This window comes from Nyctereutes procyonoides, unplaced genomic scaffold (assembly GCF_905146905.1).
Source record: "Nyctereutes procyonoides isolate TBG_1078 unplaced genomic scaffold, NYPRO_anot_genome, whole genome shotgun sequence".
In the NCBI taxonomy this organism is placed as follows: domain Eukaryota; kingdom Metazoa; phylum Chordata; class Mammalia; order Carnivora; family Canidae; genus Nyctereutes; species Nyctereutes procyonoides.
This window is the reverse complement of record NW_026575126.1, coordinates 45,876,103-45,894,043: the sequence shown is the minus strand read 5'-3', so window position 1 is coordinate 45,894,043 and position 17,941 is coordinate 45,876,103. Positions and strand designations below refer to the sequence as shown.

Sequence of the window (17,941 nt, the reverse complement as noted above, 5' to 3'; positions counted from 1 at the left end):
CCCGGGGCTGCAGGGAGGACAGAACGAGGAGAGTGCCTGATGGGGGTTGGGGTTTTACTTTGGAATGGTGGGACGGTTTTGGAACAACAGTGTGAATTTCTAAATGCCACTGAAATGTTCACTTTAAAACCGTTAATTTTATGTGATGTGAATTTCACCCCAATACATTGTTGTCGTGGTATTTTTTTTTAAAGTATGTCATTTTTCCGGATGAGCACTGAATGTTATGCTATATGTTGGCAAATTGAACTCCGATTTTAAAAAAAGACATCATTTTTATTTTTTTTTATTTATTTTTAAAGATTTTATTTATTTATTCATGAAAGAGAGAGAGAGGCAGAGACACAGGCAGATAGAGAAGCAGGCTCCCTGTGGGGAGCCCCATGAGGGATTCAATCCCAGGACCCCAGGATCATGACCTGAGCCGAAAGCAGATGCTCAACTGCTGAGCCCCAGGTGCCCCTAAAGATGTTATTTTTAAAAGCAGTTTTAGGTTCACAGCAAAACTGAGGAGAAGGTACACAAATGTCCCCACAGCCTTCTGCCCCCACACATGCATGGCCTCCCCCAAATCACCATCCCGCCCCCCAGATAAAACATTTCCTGCAGTTGACGAACCTACATCATCACCCAAAGTGCACACTTTACATTAGGGTTTGGTCTCGTGTTGCACATTCCCCTTAGCATATCCTACACACTGGCTTCGCTGCCCTAAAAATTCCCTGCGCTCTGTTCATCCCTCCCTCCCCCCAACCCCTGGCAGCCACGGATCTTTCCTGTCTTTATAGTTTTGCTTTTTCCAGAGCGTTGGGTAGCTGGAATCATCATATGCAGCCTTTTGAGACTGGCTTCTTTCACTTAGTGATATGATGCAATGAAATCATTTAAAACAAGTAACTGATTGCTGGCTTCCTCGGGAAAGCTGTGAGAGCTGCAGGAGTGGGCTGAGTTTGGGATCTGCTCCGTCTGGGTGAGCCCGGCCCTCACCCAGCTCTGGTGGACTTACTTTCCTGCCCAGCTCGGCCCTGAGCACCTGCATTTGCGCACGCGCGCGCGCGCGCGCACGCACACACACACACACATACACACACACACACACACACTCCCTGTTTCCACCCCTTGAGGACAGCGGGGAGTGAACACTGATCCTACAGCAGAATTTCCTCCACTTTCCTGGGGAGCGAGAGGCCTTGAGTTGGAATTCCTCTGTGATGGTGGGGTTTTCTCCCCAAACTTCCTGAGGCCAACAGGGGGTTGAGGGGTCAGGGCTCATGCTGTGTGTGGACATCTGACAGCACTTACCCTGAGCCCCCCCCATTCCTGCTCACCCCCCCACACCCTCCACTGGCCTTGGTTTACACTGAGCTCTCTGCTGACAAATTTGTCCTTTAGATCTTCAAATAGTCTTAAAAATTCTTTATGTTTTAACGGAGATATAACTCACATATCACAAATGTCACCCTTTAAGGTGGTTTTTAGGGATGCCTGGGTGGTTCATTCCAGAACATGTTCTCATCACTGCGAAGAAGCATCCCAGGTGCTCCTCCTCTCAGGCTCCCTGCATGGAGCCTGCTTCTCCCTCTGCCTGTGTCTCTGCCTCTCTCTCTGTGTCACTCATGAATAAATAAATAAATAAAATCTTTTACAAAGTAAATAAGTAAGTTCAGTTTGCCAACATATAACACCAATGCTCATCCCATCAAGCACCCTCCTCAGTGCCCATCACCCAGTTACCCCAAACCCCCACCCACCTTCCCTTCCACTACCCTTTGTTTCCCAGAGTTAGGAGTCTCTCATGGTTTGTCTTCCTCCCTAATCTTCCCTCCTTTCCCCTATAATCCCTTTCACTATTTCTTATATTCCATGTATGAGTGAAACCATATGATAATTGTCCTTCTCTGATTGACTTACTTCACTCAGCGTAATACCCTCCAGGTCCATCCATGTTGATGTAAATGGTAGATATTCGTCCTTTCTGATGGCTGAGTAATGTTCCATCATATATATAGGCCACATCTCCTCTATTCATCATCTGTCGAAGGACATTGTGGCTCTTTCCACAGTTTGGCTATCGAGGACATCGCTGCTGTGGACGTTGGGGTGCAGGTGTCCTGGCATTTCACTGCATCTGTACCTTTGGGGTAAAGTTGTTGACTATTTTGATTATGACTCTGCTTATCCCATTAATGATACTTTTCACACTGAGTTGAAATTGCCTATTTGCTTCTTTGCCTCTCCTGAGACACTGGTGATGTTTGTGGGGCGGCGGGGGTGGGGGAGACTTGGTCCATTTGTTCACTGCACTTCACCCAGATGAGCTTGGTAAATAGTAGGTGCTTAACAAATGTGGTGGTATTGCTTTCAGCTCTATTTATTTATTAAACTCACTTCTTTTATTTTTAAATATATATTTTTTAAATTTTAAGTAATTTCTATTATACCCAGTGTGGGGCTTGAACCCATAATCTTGAGATCAAGAATCACAAAAACCACCCACTGAGCCAGCCAGTTGTCCCTCAATGTACTTACTTCTTAAACAATTTTGAAAATCAACGTGAACTATATGTGGGTTGCAAATATAATTCTATGCCCTTGGACAATTTAAACTACCGTTTTAATTTTAGCATTAATTGTTTGGGGTACTGAAATGATCTGCAAACAATATCATTCTAATTTTAGTATATGTCCTGCCAAAGTGAACACCGACCTGCAAATAATAAAATCACATGTGCAGCAGTGACAAAGCCTACGGCTTTCAGTGCAATGGTTGATGGAATGCCTGAGGAAGAAAATCACAGCAACGAAGTATTTTGTGAGAAAATAATATTTTGAATCAACATCTTTAAAATGACTTAAGCCTCTTATTTTGAAATAAATTCAAACTTACCAGAAAGCAGCAAGGATAGTACAAAGGACTTAGCTTTACCTTGGTTCACCAGTTGTTGGCACTTTGCTGTGTGTGTGTGCATAGGTGTGTATGGAGGTGTGAATGCATGCCAACCCGGATTGCCCACTGCATTTAGTTATTCTGGGATATTTCTACCCTTTCTTAATCTTTCATGACATAGGTTGTTTTGAAGAACCAAGGCCAGCTTTTTGGAGAAATGTACCTAAACTTAGGTCTGTCTGATATTATCCATGGTTAAAGCCAAGTGATGATTTTTGGCAGAAATACTGCAGAAAAAAAAAAGTGTTGTCTCATAAAAAGACTTTTTTTTTCAAGCTCTGTCACTACTAAAGATGGCCTAGAAGTGGCATTTTTTTCTTTGTCCTCCACCACCTCTTAGCTGCACCCCAGGCCCCAGATTTTGGTCTTCGATTCTCTCGCCATTCAAAGAACCCAGGGCTCCTTAGAGAGGAGCCAGTTCCAAATCTGGATGTGGAAACTACTCAGACTGGATCTGGCATAAGCTTTTGTTGCCAGAAAGCACAAATATGTTTTGAAATGTCACAGGAGTTCTACTTCTTTGCTGGGTGGTTCTGGTTCTGGGTCTCATGATGCTGTAGTCAAGTGATTGGCCAGGGCTGAGGTCATCTGAAAGCTCAACTGGGGCAGAAGGAGCCACTCCCAAGATGGTGCCCTCACACGTCTGTTGGTTGGAGGCCCCAGCTCCTTGCCATGTGGGCCTGTCCACAGCACTGCTCCCAGCACGACAGCTGGCTTCCCTCAGGGAGAGCACGAGAGAGCAAGTGATTAAGACGGAAAGCCAAAGTGTCTTATAACCTGGTCTCAACAGTGACATATGGTCACATCTAGTCTGTTCTATCAGGCAGGCAGACCAGCCTTGGTTCACTGTGGGAGGTGACTACACAAGTGTATACACACCAGAAGGTTGGGGTCATTGGGGAGCATCTCAGAGCCTCGCCCAAAGGAGGAACAAATGCATGTATGTCTACAGAGTGCCCACTGTGCTCCAGGCCCTGCTATGATGTAGATGTGATTATCCCCATTTTGCAGGTGAGGAAACCAGACCAGGAAAGTTAAGTCATTTGTCTAAGATCACACAGTAAATAGCAGAACTGAAATTCGCAAGGCAGTCATCTGCTTCCCTGACTATTTATTTTTATTTTTATTTTTAAATTTATGATAGTCACACACACAGAGAGAGAGAGAGGCAGAGACACAGGCAGAGGGAGAAGCAGGCTCCATGCACCGGGAGCCCGACGTGGGATTCGATCCCGGGTCTCCAGGATCGCGCCCTGGGCCAAAGGCAGGCGCCAAACCGCTGCGCCACCCAGGGATCCCGCTTCCCTGACTATTTAAAAAAAATTATCATAGAGAGTTCAAAACATATGCCAAATCGAATAGAATAATGAACTCCGTGTACCCATCACACAGCTTCGGAAATGATCGACTCAGGACCAATCTTTCATTTATACTCTGATCGTTTTGAAGCAAACCTCCAGACATCACGCCACTTCAAACGTACTCTGTCATATTGAAAAGAACTCAGTTTTATTTTTTTAGAGAGGAGGAGGGAGAGGGTGAGGTGGGCAGGGGGAGAGAGAGAGAGAGAATCCCAAGTAGGTTCCATGCCCAGTGCAGAGCCTGACCCAGGACTCAATCTCACAACCCTTAGATTGTGACTTGAGCAGAAATGAAGAGTCAGACACTTAACCAACTGAGCGCCCCAGCACCCCCAAGGACTCAGTTTTATTTATTTTTATTTATTTTTTATTTATTCATGAGAGACATAGAGAGGCAGAGACACAGGTAGAGGGAGAAGCAGGCTCCATGCAGGGAGCCCGATTTGGGACTTGATCCCAGGACCCCGGGATCACGCCCTGGGCCAAAGGCAGGTGCTCCACCGCTGAGCCACCCAGGTGCCCCAAGAACTCAGTTTTATTTTTTTTTTATTTATTTTTTTTTTTAATTTTTTTTTAAATTTATTTATGATAGTCACAGAGAGAGAGAGAGAGAGGCAGAGACACAGGCAGAGGGAGAAGCAGGCTCCATGCACCGGGAGCCCGATGTGGGATTTGATTCCGGGTCTCCAGGATCGCGCCCTGGGCCAAAGGCAGGCACCAAATCGCTGCGCCACCCAGGGATCCCAAGAACTCAGTTTTAAAACCAACACCTCGATTAGCATCACCTTTAATAGCATCAACTCACTTGAAAATAATGAATAATCCCCCAATACTGTGAAATATCCAGCTATCCAGCTGGGGACTGGAGTTTGATTGTCTCATAACTTGTATTATTTGTTGGAGCTTGCAGTGCAGTAACGTGCACAGGTTGCGATGGGCTGCTGGATTCCTTAGGTCCTTAACCCATGGGCTCCCCGGCTGCCCCCTGTCTTTTCTTCCCCTTTGCCATCACGCTGATGTTCTGTAGAGCTTCCTGGGATCTGGATTTAAGTCGCGCCCTCAGTGTTTTCCTTCGGCAGCTCTACTTCTTGCTAATTAGTAGTTGGAGCCGGAGGCTTGATGAGATTCGGGTGTGGCTGTTTGGGGGGGCAGCTTCAGAGGGCGGGGGCATGCTTCCCCCAGGGGCTCCTCGTGCCTGGTGGTCCTCTGTGGCTCCACCCCTGGGTCCTTTCGGGGTCATGGTCCAGATGCTTTCCAGTCCTGTCATTCGGTCTTCATTGGTGAGCCGAAGTGATCCAGAAACTTCTCCTTGTCGGCATGGAGGTCATTGCCAGGTGTACTTTGTAGAGAAAAGGCACGAGGCGCGTCAGACGCGTGCCCTTCACCCTGGTGCGTTTTGGTAGGGAGTCTGTCCTCTTGCACCTCGGGGGTGGGCGCCGAGGGCCCCTTGACTCAGGTGACTCGCGGGGGAAGGTGCGTGGTCCTTGGTACTCGGATTGGCCCGCCGTCGCCGCGGGGCGCCCCTGGCAGGCGGCCTCTGAGCCTCCTGACCCGACTCAGGCGGCCTCCGGCGGCTTCCCTGCTGCCTACGGCCTCACCGTGCGTGTTTCTCCACCCGTGCCAGGAATCCGGGTGCGTGTCCTGCCTCAGCCCCCAGGCTCTGTGTCAGGTGATGTGTGTCAGGTGGGCCCGGACTGCCATCTCTTAGTGGACGTATTTTGGGGGCCGGGGTCACTGTCGTCAGCAAGTATGGGTCCCCTTTCCATTGATCTGTGGCTCCCCGCGGGGCAGCTGGGGCGGCGCGGAAGCTCTGGACTGAGCTGGGGCTCAGAGCAGCTGCTAGCCCTTAGGGCTTCGTGCAAACCAGGAAGGGGGACCCTTCCTCCCCGGAGAGGGTGCCCAGCCAGAGACGGGAGGGGGGCCTGATTCCAGCTGCCATCCCCTGCGTCAATGCTGCTTTGCTCAGACCCTGGGACGGTTCGCTTCCCTGGGCTTCCACGTCCTCCTTTGCAGGACGTCTCTCTAGCTCCTTCCTACCTGGCTTATTTGGGCTCAGTTGTCCCAAGGTAGGTGTTAGGGGCTGACTTGTCTCCTCTCCAAAACAGGTGGGAGTTCTAGCCCCCTCCAAAGGTTACCTTATCTGGAAGTAGGGTCTCTGTGGACGTAGTTAAAAGGAGCCGGCGGGTGGAGGGGGCGCTGCTACTGCAGTGTGGCTGGTGTCCTTGTAAAAGGCCAGCCTTTTGAAGACAGACCCGTGGAGAAGGTTGGGGGCGGAGGTTGGGGTGAGGAGCCACAGGCCGAGGAGGCCTAAGCTGCCATCAGGAGGTCGGGTGGGAGAGAGGCCTGGGGTGGAGGCTCCCCCGCAGCCCTCCAGGAGCCCGCCCTGTGCACACTGTGATTTGGGAGTTCTGGCCTCCAGGCTGCGGGAGAGAAATTTCTGTCTGAAGCCCCCCCCCCTGCTTGCGGTGCCGGGGGAAGGAAGGAACACAGGGCCACTGCTTTCCCCTCTTCCTGCGGCCCCAAGGGCAGCGGCATCACCTGGTGCTCAGTGAAGTGCAGGCCCCACCCCAGGCCTTCCGAGTCCGCATCCTGATTTAACGGGAGACCCAGGTGAGATGTCCGTGCAGCAAAGGGGCTTCTGCTGGTGGAAGGAGTGCACCCCAGTACAAGCGCGTGATTTCTGCACGCCTGGCACTTCCTGAGCCCCGCAGGTTCTCTGGGATCTTCCCTGCAGCTCGGCGCATGCAGTTGGTGCCGCTAGCCGCTCTCACACTGCACAACTTGAGGGAATATGCCTCACGTGAACTGTGATTGACCGGAAGCCCCTGGCAGCCCTGACTCTGAACTGGGACTCATACAGGTGAAGTCACCTGCTCGAGGTCACACAGGTCTCCAGGGGTGGTGCTGGGGTTTGCACCCAGGCAGCTGACGTATGTGTGCGCGCCTGAATTTGTGCCCACTACCCCCTGCTCCCCTGCCCTGCCTTCTTCCTGCAGAACTCCTGAAAGCTGTGCCTCTCATTCCTCCATTTCTTTTCTCTTGCTTTTATTTATTTTTAAAGATTTTATTTATTTATTCATGAGACACACACAGAGGCAGAGACACAGGCAGAGGGAGAAGCAGGCTCCCTGCGGGGAGCTCGACCCAGGACTCAATCCCAGGACCCCAGGATCACACCCTGAGCCCAAGGCAGATGCTCAACCACTGAGCCACCCAGGCAGGCATCCCTCTCTTGCTTTTAAATTGCGGTTAAATATACGTGATGTGAAAGGGACTATTTTTCACCATCTAAAGTAACAATTCAGTGACATGTGTGCAGCCGTTACTATTATCTGGTTCCAGTCTCTTTTGGTCACCCCCAAAAGGAAGCCCATCCCCATTAAACACAAACCCCCCTGTGCCCCCAGCCCCAGGCAGCCTCTCAGGCGCTCACCATCCCCCTAGATTGGCCTGTTTCTAGATGTTTCCTATGAGCCGGATCCTACAGTACGTGACCTGGCTGCTTTTGTTCACGATCATATTTTCCAGACTCCTTCATGTTATAGCATTGGCCAGTACGGCTTCATTCCCTCTTTTAGCTTTTGCCACATTTTTTTATTGTGGTGAAATAGGCCTAATCTAAAATTTACCATTTTCACCATTAAAAAAAAAAAAAAAGACTATTTAACAGAACACACAAGCAGGGGGGAGAGGCAGACGGAGGGAGAGGCAGGCTGCCTGCTGGGCAGGGAGCCCTACATGGGGCTCGATCCCAGGACCCTGAGATCATGACCTGAGCCAAAGGCAGGTGCTTAACCGACTGAGCCACCCAGGCACCCCCGTCTTCATCATTTTCTCGTGTACCGTGCAGCAGTGGTAAATAGGTTCCCACTTCTATGCCACCATCACCACCATCTGTCTCCAGAACGTTCCTACCAGCCCACACCAAGGCCCCGGGCCGTCCTACCCACCTGCCCGCTCCATGGCCTCTTCTCAGCACAGCCCTACACTACCTGTGCTTCTGTGACTAAGCCTCATGTTTTCCAGGTCTGTCCTCATGGTCGCACGCATCCCTGCCTCATTCTTGTCTACAGCGGGGTAACGTCCCACTGTGTGGACAGGTCGGTCACACTTTGTTCATCTGGTGAGGGACACGGGTTTCCACCTTTTGAGGATGGTGAGCTCACTTCCCTTTAGTGCTCTTACGAACATGCATGTGCCAAGTTTTTGTTCGAAGACAGGTTTTTCAGCTCCTTGGCTTCTAGGTGTTTTGAAAACTCTGGGCCATGTCAAGGTGCCCCCCCCCCAGGAGAAGAGGGGAGGATCCCCCCCAGCAGGGCCCAGCCTAGGCTTAGCAGCCCCCCGTCCCCACTGACTCAGCCCTGGGGGGTTCACTTGGATTTGCCACTAAGCCTGTCCAGCCTCTAAAGTTGGGATGTCTCTTTAAGAAGAAATAAAGAACAGAAACAAGAGTTAAAACCCTGGTGACCAGAGGGAAGTCTGGTTTTTTAGTTGTTGGATTTTTTTTTTTTTTTTTGGTTTTTGGATTGTTTTGTTTTGCTTCCACACGCAGACCTCTATCATGCTGCCCTTTGAATGGAAGCAGTGAGGACACAGACATCCCAGGTGTCTGCAAACCTGCCTGTCCTGGGCTGAGATCCCAGGAATGGAGGGGGACGTGCTGTCATTTGAAGCAAGAGCCCAGAGTCTGAAGGACAGGGGTGCTAACACTGCCTCTGGGGTGTTCTAGAGGAGAAAAACCAGGTTCCGCCCAGATGCTTCCCCCTGCCCCCCCCCTGCAGCTCGCCAGGCCCACGGGCTTCAGCAGGCCATATCGGGGTCTCTGCTCTCCGAGGTGTGGGTCCCTCCAGCCTCCCTCTGCTTTGTTCCTCAAGCTGAGTTTCCCTTGCAGATGGGATGGAGGAGGGCCCCTCGCTTGTGAGTCCCCCCCGCGGTCTTGTTAAAACTCAGATTTGGGCTTAGGAGGTCTGGGGGGGGGCGGAAATCCCCTGATCCTGCATTTCTAACAAGGTCCCGGCAGGCAAGGGGAGAGGCTGAGGGAGGGGCAGGTGGTGCCTTAGCTGTCTCCCCCAGGGCGTGGGGGTCCCTTTCCTCCCGCATCTTCCTGGCAGCCGCCACCGTGAGCGGAAGAGCCACCTGACTCTAAGTGGGCGTTGGGGCTGAAGAAATAAATAGCAGCACCCTGTTCATTTTTAACAGTGGGGGAAAACCTCTGACACGGGATGTCCAGAAAGAGCACCACTGGCCAAGGCTTCCCCCCGCCCCCCCCCCCCCGTCACTTCTCTCAAAAATCGTGACGATGAATGAGAGACAGTAAGTGGAGTGAGCAGCCACAGCCACCCGAGGTCCCCTCCGGCCTGGTGGCCTAGGTATTTCCTCTCCGGGAACCTCAGGCACCTAGGGTTGATGATGTCCTCCCACTTCACAGATGAGTACACCAAGGCCCTGGATGGTAGTACGTTGTCCGGGGCGGTGTATCTGCAAGGGCAAGGATGGCGTGTGAATGCGCGGCTAGGCTCTGGCTCTCACAGCCCGCTCTGTCCAGGTGGGGGCCCGGTGCGCATCTATGTTCCAAGTAGGGGTGGCCTCTCCCCGTCTCCCCACTATGGTTTTTGTTTGTTTGTTTGTTTTGCAGAAGAACTGGTAAGTCCCAGAAGGAAGGACCTGCTTTCTGAAATTTTCCTCATGCATCCAACTGTGATGGCCAATTACTCAATTGGGGATTTTTAGGTCTGGATTTTTTATGTTGACCACATAGAGCCCCCAGAATATCAGCCCATGCATGGGCTTGGTTTATTCTGAAAGATGTCTTGCCTCAATGCAAAGTGGAGGCTCCCTCTGATTTCTTTATTTTTCTACTTTTTAAATTCAGATTGACTTCAAAGTATGGGGGACAGTGAGCCTCCGTCAGGATCAGCACGTGGCTGACTTCCTCTTCTCCCCCATCCACTCTGGGGGCCTCGGCTTGTTGGGAAGCAGATTGTAGGCATCATCTCAGATGCTTGGGGTTTTTTTGTTTTAAGTGGCAAAAGCAAGCCAAGGAGGAAAGGTTAAGTCTTTCCTCAACCTTTGTCTTGGTGAAAAGCAGAGAGCTTTCCAGAGTGTCTGGAGAGTGAGGTTTGTTTGTTTATTTATTATTTATTTATTATTTTATTTTTTGAGAGTGAGGTTTTTAAAGGAAGAGAGCTTAAGATAGGTTGTTTGCTGAGGAATTAAAGCCAGAGACAGTCTTTAAAAACCAGAGCACGGGTTTTCAAAGTAATTTAAACAGTGCAATGAAGGACAACGCTTTAGGATGCTGTTTGATCCTTGCTGACTTTAGGATTACACCCGCCTTTCCTCTCGGGTCACACTTGCTTTAGTAGTTTATGGGGGAAAAAAAGTTTATGTGAAAGAAGATATGTGTGCTTATGGGACACCTTTTTTTCCCTGATTTTACCCTATTTACTGTTTAGACACACCCCCACCCACTGCCTGTGTCCATTTTTTAGAGTACTTTTAGGTTTACAGGAAAACAGCAAAAAGTACAGATTTCCCATAAGGCCCCCACCCCAAACTTCCTCCTACTAACATCTTGCATTAGTGTCTTATATGTATTACAAATGCTGAGCCAACGCAGGATTGTTACCTAAAGCCATTTATGTATAGTTTTATCCCTGTGCATTGCCTGGGCTTTGACACATGTAATGACAACGACCCACCATTATGGCATCATACAGAGTAGTTTCACTGCCATGAAAGTCCCCTCTGCTTTGCTTATTCATCCCTTCCCTCCCCTACTGACCTTTGGCAGCCTTTTTTTTTTTTTTTTTTACTGTGTGCATAGTATTTATAGTATTTTCCAGAATGTCCTACTGTTGGAGTCCTATAGTATGTAGCCATCCCAGACTGGCTTCTTTCATTGTGTAATACACATTTAAGGTTCCTCGTCTTTTCATGGCTTGACGCTCAACCGTTGAGCCATCCAGGCGTCCCAAGAGCTCACTTCCCTTTAGTGCTCGGTAATATGCCACTGTGTGGGATGCACCAGTTTATCCATTCACCTGGTAAGGACATCCTGGGTTGCTCCCAGTTTGGGGCAATGATGCAGAACACTGCTGCGAATATCTGTGTCCTGTTGCAGGCGTGGACCCAAGTTTTCAACCCCTTTGGGTAAATTCTGAGTGGTGTGATTGCTGGATGGGATCACATTTAGAACTTTTAGGGTGATTTGCAAAGATTTCTCTTTGGGTAGTGGTTTCAATCAAAACTTTTAAAGGTGTGATGTACATAAGGTACACTAATCTGAATAGATGGTTTGGACTTTTGTTATGTGTATATACATGAGATCAAGATATAGGAATGTGGGGGGATACCTGGGTGGCTCAGCAGTTGGGCATCCGCCTTTGGCCCAGGTTGTGATCCTGGGCTCCTGGGATCGAGTCCCACGACGGGCTCCCTGCATGGAGCCTGTTTATCCCTCTGCCTGCGTCTCAGCCTCTGTGTATCGCTCATGAATAAATAATCTTAAAAAAGATATGGGAGTGTGTCCAGGAGCCCTGTTTCTGTACCTTCCCAGGCACTGTCCCCTCAGCCATCCCCATAGATAACACTACTCTGATTTCTAGTACAATCCATTGGTCCTGCCAATCAGCCAGCTTCCACCCTGCAGCTTTTGAAAGCAGACTTTTTTTGGGGGTGGGGAGGGGCCATTAGTAGCAATTTGCTTTATATGGGTTTGTTTTGAACAGCACCTAATTTCATCATTGTTCAGGATAGCTCTGGAGCAGAGAGATTGGCATACTTTCTGGGTAAATATTTCCGACTGCCAGCAAGTGAATGAATAAGCATGGCTGCGTTCCAATAAAACTTTACTTACAGAAACAGGAAGTGGGCCAGATTTGGCTCTTAGGCCAGAGTTTACGAATCCAGTGTAGAACAGGGCTTTCCTTGTAAAATTTGGGTCTGGGCCGCGCTTTCCTCCAAGAGGGAAGATCTCAGTTGTGGGTCCCAGATCCATGAAAATGGATTTGAACTGAAACAGAAACCCTGCCAGACTCTCCCCACCCCCCCTTTTTAAAAAAGATTTTATTTATTTATTCATGAGAGACACAGAGAGAGGCAGAGGGAGAAGCAGGCTCCTTGCAGGGATCCCAATGTGGGACTCGATCCTGGGATCTCAGGATCACACCCTGAGCCAAAGGCAGATGCTCAACCACTGAGCCATCCAGGCACCCACAGATTTTCCCCACCTTCACCACCCTTGCATTAATCTCATTTTCTGTTCCCCTGTCTGTCCTCCCCTCCTCCTGTCAGCCTCCAGGCTCCTACCTGGCCTGCAGAGGGTGAGGGCTTTGCTATCAAGTGGGAAGCACTGCCTGTTAAAGTGGAGAAACGAAGAAGGTTCTTCGGTGATGTGGAGGGAAGGGGGGGATGTGGAGCGGTCAGGAGATGTGGGGGATCCCTGCAGAGGTGAAGGTCTGCCCCTGGCTGGTGAGAGAGAAAGTTGTGGTCAGGTGGGGAATTTCACAGCGGGGCTCCTTGGAGGTGGATCAGTTTCGAGTGGCTGAGGTAAGCTTGTCACGGTCCCTGAGCACGATCTGGGTTTCAGGCACTTTTTATGTGCCACCTTCACTTGATCTTTTAATAGTGACAAAGTGGCCACTGTTCCACTGTTGGGATGCCCGTTTTACAGGAGTGGAGACTGAGGTGTCCAGTGGGTGTGTGGCGCTGGTCTGAGGTTGGAGCTAGGATTTGAATGCTGGCAGCCTGGTACCTCTGTACTGGTTGCCTCTCGATGGGCCACCAGGTGGGTGCCTGGGAGGGTGGGGTTGCAAGCCAGTGGCATTGGGAGGTGGAGATGACTGTTGGTGTGCGTGTGCTCTGTGCCCATGGAGGTAGCAGAGAAAACCCTGGGGGACCCAGCAGGGAAGGGTGGACAGGTGTAAGCCATGACCTTTGCAACTCTCAAAACCAGGAAACTGGTCTGAGACCATGTAGGCGTTGGCGGCAGACACAGGCTGGGCCAACCGCGGAGGGGAACCGAAGGGAGGGCTTGGAGGGTGGCCCAGAGGACAGCCTGCATCAAATGGAAGGAAAGCAGTATTTGAGAGCAAAGTCAGCATCATTTTCTACTCTGGGCTTTGTCTGAGTAAGGACAGTAGCCATGGTGTTAGTACTTTCCATTACACATTAAGGACATCATTTAAGAACCCAACCAAGAACCTTCCAACAATGGGAATTTTTCTGCATTTCAAGAAACCACAGCCGAAAGTGGGTGGGCAGGGGATTTATTCATATGCATTAACTTCCAGGTTTTACCCTGGATCATGGGCCACATGGGTCTTTTATGTCTTTTAAGTCTATACTGTCCTACAATATACTGTTCGGCAATACAGGCCTGATTACAAGGCTTAACACGGTAAATATTTGCTGAGAATCTTAAATGCCAGGTGCTATTGAGGACATAAAATAATCTCGGACATGGCTTCTGACCTCAAAAAGTTTTCAGTTACTGCACGGGGGACTCTCTTATCTTCAGGGCAAAGAGGCAAGATTGTATTAAGACATTTAGTTAAAAGATCCTCAGGAAGATTTAAGGATTAAAGGGTATGAGAGAAGGGGCACCTGGGTGGCTTCAGTCGGTTGAACATCCAATTCTTGGTTTCAGCTCAGGTCTTGATCTCCAAGTAGTGGGATCAAGCGCCAAGTTGGGCTCCGTGCTCAATGTGGAGGAGTCTGCTTGAGATTCTCTCTCCCTCTGACCCTCCTCCCCACTGCATGTTCTCTTTCTCAAAAAAAAAAAAAAAAAGCAATAAAATGTAATAAACAAATACGAGAGACACCCAAGGTTCTAATCTTTGGGAACATTCCATATGTGGAGGTTGTGTGGGATCACGTCTGATTCTTCAGGGCCGGGTACATGTCCCAGGCTGGCTTGCACCCAGGCCGCCAGGAGAGGCCAGCATCTGGAAGGCACAAATGAGAAGCCTTGAGGTGGACAGCTAGGGTTTGGGCACTGCTCCTTCCTTTGGAACACCAGGAGTAAAATGCAGAAGTCACTATAAATCCTGCTTCTGAGGAAGTTCATGTTCCCTTGAGAGTCAGAAACTGCACAATTCCATATGAGCCCCCCGTTTGCTTACTTGGCATGGTCCTTCCTTGCGAGAACAAGCAGGTGCCTCCCTGACGCAACTCCGGCTCTGCTGGCTGTCTCTCTGACCACCCAGGTGGAGGCTCGTGGGCCAGCGTGAGACCCAGCCTGCTGTATTTCAACATTCTTAGCCGCCATCATTTAAAAACATTTTCCTGTCGCAACTCTCAATTTCTGGCTCCTTGTGAAACTAAAGGATCTGCCAGTACTGGGTGAGGAGGCCCTTCTGCCCCTTGCTCCCTAGCACCAGGTGGCGCTTTCACTGCCTCTCACCACCTGGCTTGCACTGTTGTCTTCTCGAGCTTTGTTGTTTCTACCTGTGCTCCACCGAGGTGGATTCCAAGGTGGGGGGGGGGGGGAAGGAATAATGCCATGTCTTTGGCCTGGTCCGCATCACCCACCATCCCCTGCCTGACCGCTGTGGGCATTTGTTCTCTCTGCACTGGATATGGGTGGGTGGTCTTCGTTCTTGAGCTAACTTTGAGTCTTTGGTCTTTCTAGACTTTTTTCCTTTAAAGCAATTGGTGTGGGGTGAGTCAGGATTTCCCTCTATCCAGAACACGTGTTCCTTGGTGACAGGAGACTGCACCCCGTGGGCTGCATGTGAACTGCTCAGTAACTGGTGGAACAGCCCAACCTTTACCTTTAGGGAACTGGTCCTTATCACTACCAGGTGGGAAGGAGGTGACCACTGTCCTGTTTCACTTCAAAGGTGGCTGTGTTTCGAAGAGGGCAAATGATATTTGGAATCAAATTGGGGGAAAGTACTGGATTCTTCGAGAGGGGAAAGGTTCTAGTATAATAATGAGTGGCTCAGAACTTGTGATTTGCTGACGTCCTCAGGGCTGCAGCCTGACTTTGGCTTGACAAGCACTGGGGAAAACGTGACAAGTCAGAACCCACCCAGTGAGTTTGGGGATTGCCCTCTTGGCCTTTGCAGTGAGGGGGCTTCTGGGTTCTTTCCTAGGCACCCGCTGGCCACCTTTTTCCATCTGTTTTTCCGAGTGAGTGCCATTGTCACGTATGTGTGCTGTGACTGGTTCAGCAGAAGCTTTGTGGGCTGCTTTGTCACCGTGCTCCTCCTCCTGTCCTTTGACTTCTGGTCTGTGAAGGTAAGGCTCCCCCGGCTCATGACACCATTGCTCCTGAAACACGAGGGCCATAGTTCAACGTCACTGACGTTACCAATGAGTGTGGCTGGTTTGGGCCAAGAGGTGCTTTTGCTTAAACAGCAGATCCATACTTAAGAGTAAGAACCAGTATCGCTTGAAATTAGAGGAAAAATACATTGTTTCAGAGTTGAAAAAAATGTCCAGTTCTCAACTGCAACTGTCACCAATATGTATCTCAAGAGGGTGGCAACTCCATAGGCTTTGCAGTTTTTTGTAAAACGTGTTGCAGGGCAGGGAAATCGCTTGTTAAGGTAAGCTTGGTTAAAAATTAGAAGCCTCCAGCTGGCTTTGAGAACCCACCACAGCTCAGACCCCTCTGCTCCTGCTCCCACTCCCCAGGCCAGTTCAACACCAACTGGAGACTTTTACTTTGTTCATCAGTGAAAAGACAATGACTCTTTTCCTATGGCGTGCTTAGAGTCCTTCTGTCCATTTCCCCCAGAACGTAACGGGAAGACTCATGGTGGGCCTTCGTTGGTGGAACCAGATCGATGAAGATGGGAAAAGCCACTGGATTTTTGAAGCCAGAAAGGTATTGTCCGTTAGGAGTTGAACCAAGGCAAAGGCTGTGGGAAGTCTGCACAGGTCCCTTGTGGGCTTTGTGCAGATCGGGTTCCCATGCAGTGCTGAAGCTACCGCTGCAGGCACGCTGCTGCCACCAGCGTGTGGCGGAAGTTCATGGACGAGAAGCCAAGAGGACCGCAGGTGACTTTGCAACCATTTTCACTCATTCTGAAAATGCAGTCTTCCTCCCAAACAGGCCTCTCCGAATCACATTGCTGCCACAGAGGCTGAAGCACGTATCTTCTGGCTCGGCCTCATCATCTGCCCGCTTATTTGGATTGTGTTCCTCTTTAGCACCTTATTCTCCCTGAAGCTCAAGTGGCTGGTAAGGCGACACCCTGACTTGGACAGTGCTTTGCCATGTGCACAGACCAGGATGGCAGAAGTGGGTTTTACTAGCTGTTGATTTGCGACAGCTTTGCTGAGCTTTCATAGACCCTACAATCCACCCATTCAGCACATGCAACGCAACAGGTTTCTAGTATATTCACAAGTGTGTACGGTCAGCACCACAGCCCATCCTAGGATATTATTGGCACTCCCAAAAGAAGCCCTGTACCCTCCTTCCAGCCATTACCACCTCCCCTGTGCCCCTCTTCCTCCATGCCTGGCACTCATCTTCCTGTCTCAACACTTACCTATTCCCAACATTTTCTGTAACTGTAGTTATGTAACGCGTTTGTACCCTTCTTCCACTTAACGTAGTCTATCTAAGGGTCATCTGTGTTCTAGCATTTATCAAGACTTCTTTCCTTTTTGTGGCTGCATAATATTCCATTGTAGGGCCATGCTGCATTTTTTTCTGTTCATCCACTGACGGACATTTGGTTGAACCTTTCAGACTCCTGTGAATAATGCTGAGAGAAGTTGTAAGCAAAACCATGTGATATCCTACTTTAGAACTCTTCCTAAAAGCAAGCCTCAGAGTTAAGTTTTTATAGGCTTTTTTTTTTTTTTAGCACGCTCCACAGCCAGCATGGAGCCCAATGCTGAGATCGTGAACTAAGCTGAGACCAAGAGTCTGACGCTCAACTACCAGCCACCCCTATTTTAATTATTCTATTTCATTGCTGTGATCTGGCTCCTTCGGTGAGAAAACATCCAGACAGAAGAGCAGTGTAATAAAAAGTGGGGGGCACTCTGGCGTTTGGTTGTTGGCCCAGCCATGCATCAGCTCTGAGACTTTTGTTTCTGTGGGTTTCAGTTTCTTCCCTATAAAATGGGATGATAATGGCACCGTCTTTTGTTGTTGCTAGATAAGGTGTCCATGATTTGTGAGTTCTCAAAAAACGTCTGGTTGTTACTAGGTACAGACCAGAGCCACTTCTGTGGTTCGAGAGGAACATTCCCATACATGCTCTTAGAAGAACTACTTTTGCTTTGTGAGCAGGCCCTTGTGATAGCTGGGATTTCTCTTCAAGCCGCTAACCTGTATGGTTACATCCTCTGTAAGATGGGAGGTGAGAGTGACCTCAGCAAAGTCACAGCCAGTTTTCTGTCCCAGACGGTATTCCAGACGGTGAGTTCCTGAAGTCTTACTCCTGGACCCCTGCACTCGATGTTTGAAGCGCAGGTGGCCTAGTGGCAAATGCAGTTTTAACTGTTTTCGTATCAAGTCGGCTGCCACAGTGTTCTGTGTATGTGTGCATGCACACGCATGTGCCCATGGAGGTGGGGCATAAAATTTCTACAACATAAAACTTACCACTTTAAACATACAGATCAATGGTGGTAAGTACGTTCGCACTGTCATGCAGCCATCACC

The 17,941-nt window shown here is 49.6% G+C and overlaps 1 protein-coding gene across 2 annotated transcripts in view; it reads left to right on the top strand.

Annotated features, from left to right (window-relative positions):
* Positions 1–17,941, top strand: part of TVP23A (trans-golgi network vesicle protein 23 homolog A) — a 31,223-nt gene that overhangs the window by 11,960 nt on the left and 1,322 nt on the right. The window contains exons 3-6 of one of the 2 annotated variants that reach the window (XM_055340200.1): positions 15,408–15,552; positions 16,055–16,144; positions 16,373–16,501; positions 17,567–17,695. In XM_055340200.1, coding sequence (XP_055196175.1) covers positions 15,408–15,552; positions 16,055–16,144; positions 16,373–16,501; positions 17,567–17,695 — 493 coding nt within the window. Of the gene's footprint in view, positions 1–15,407; positions 15,553–16,054; positions 16,145–16,372; positions 16,502–17,563; positions 17,696–17,941 lie in introns of both variants that reach the window. The other variant, XM_055340199.1, reaches the window with a different exon arrangement.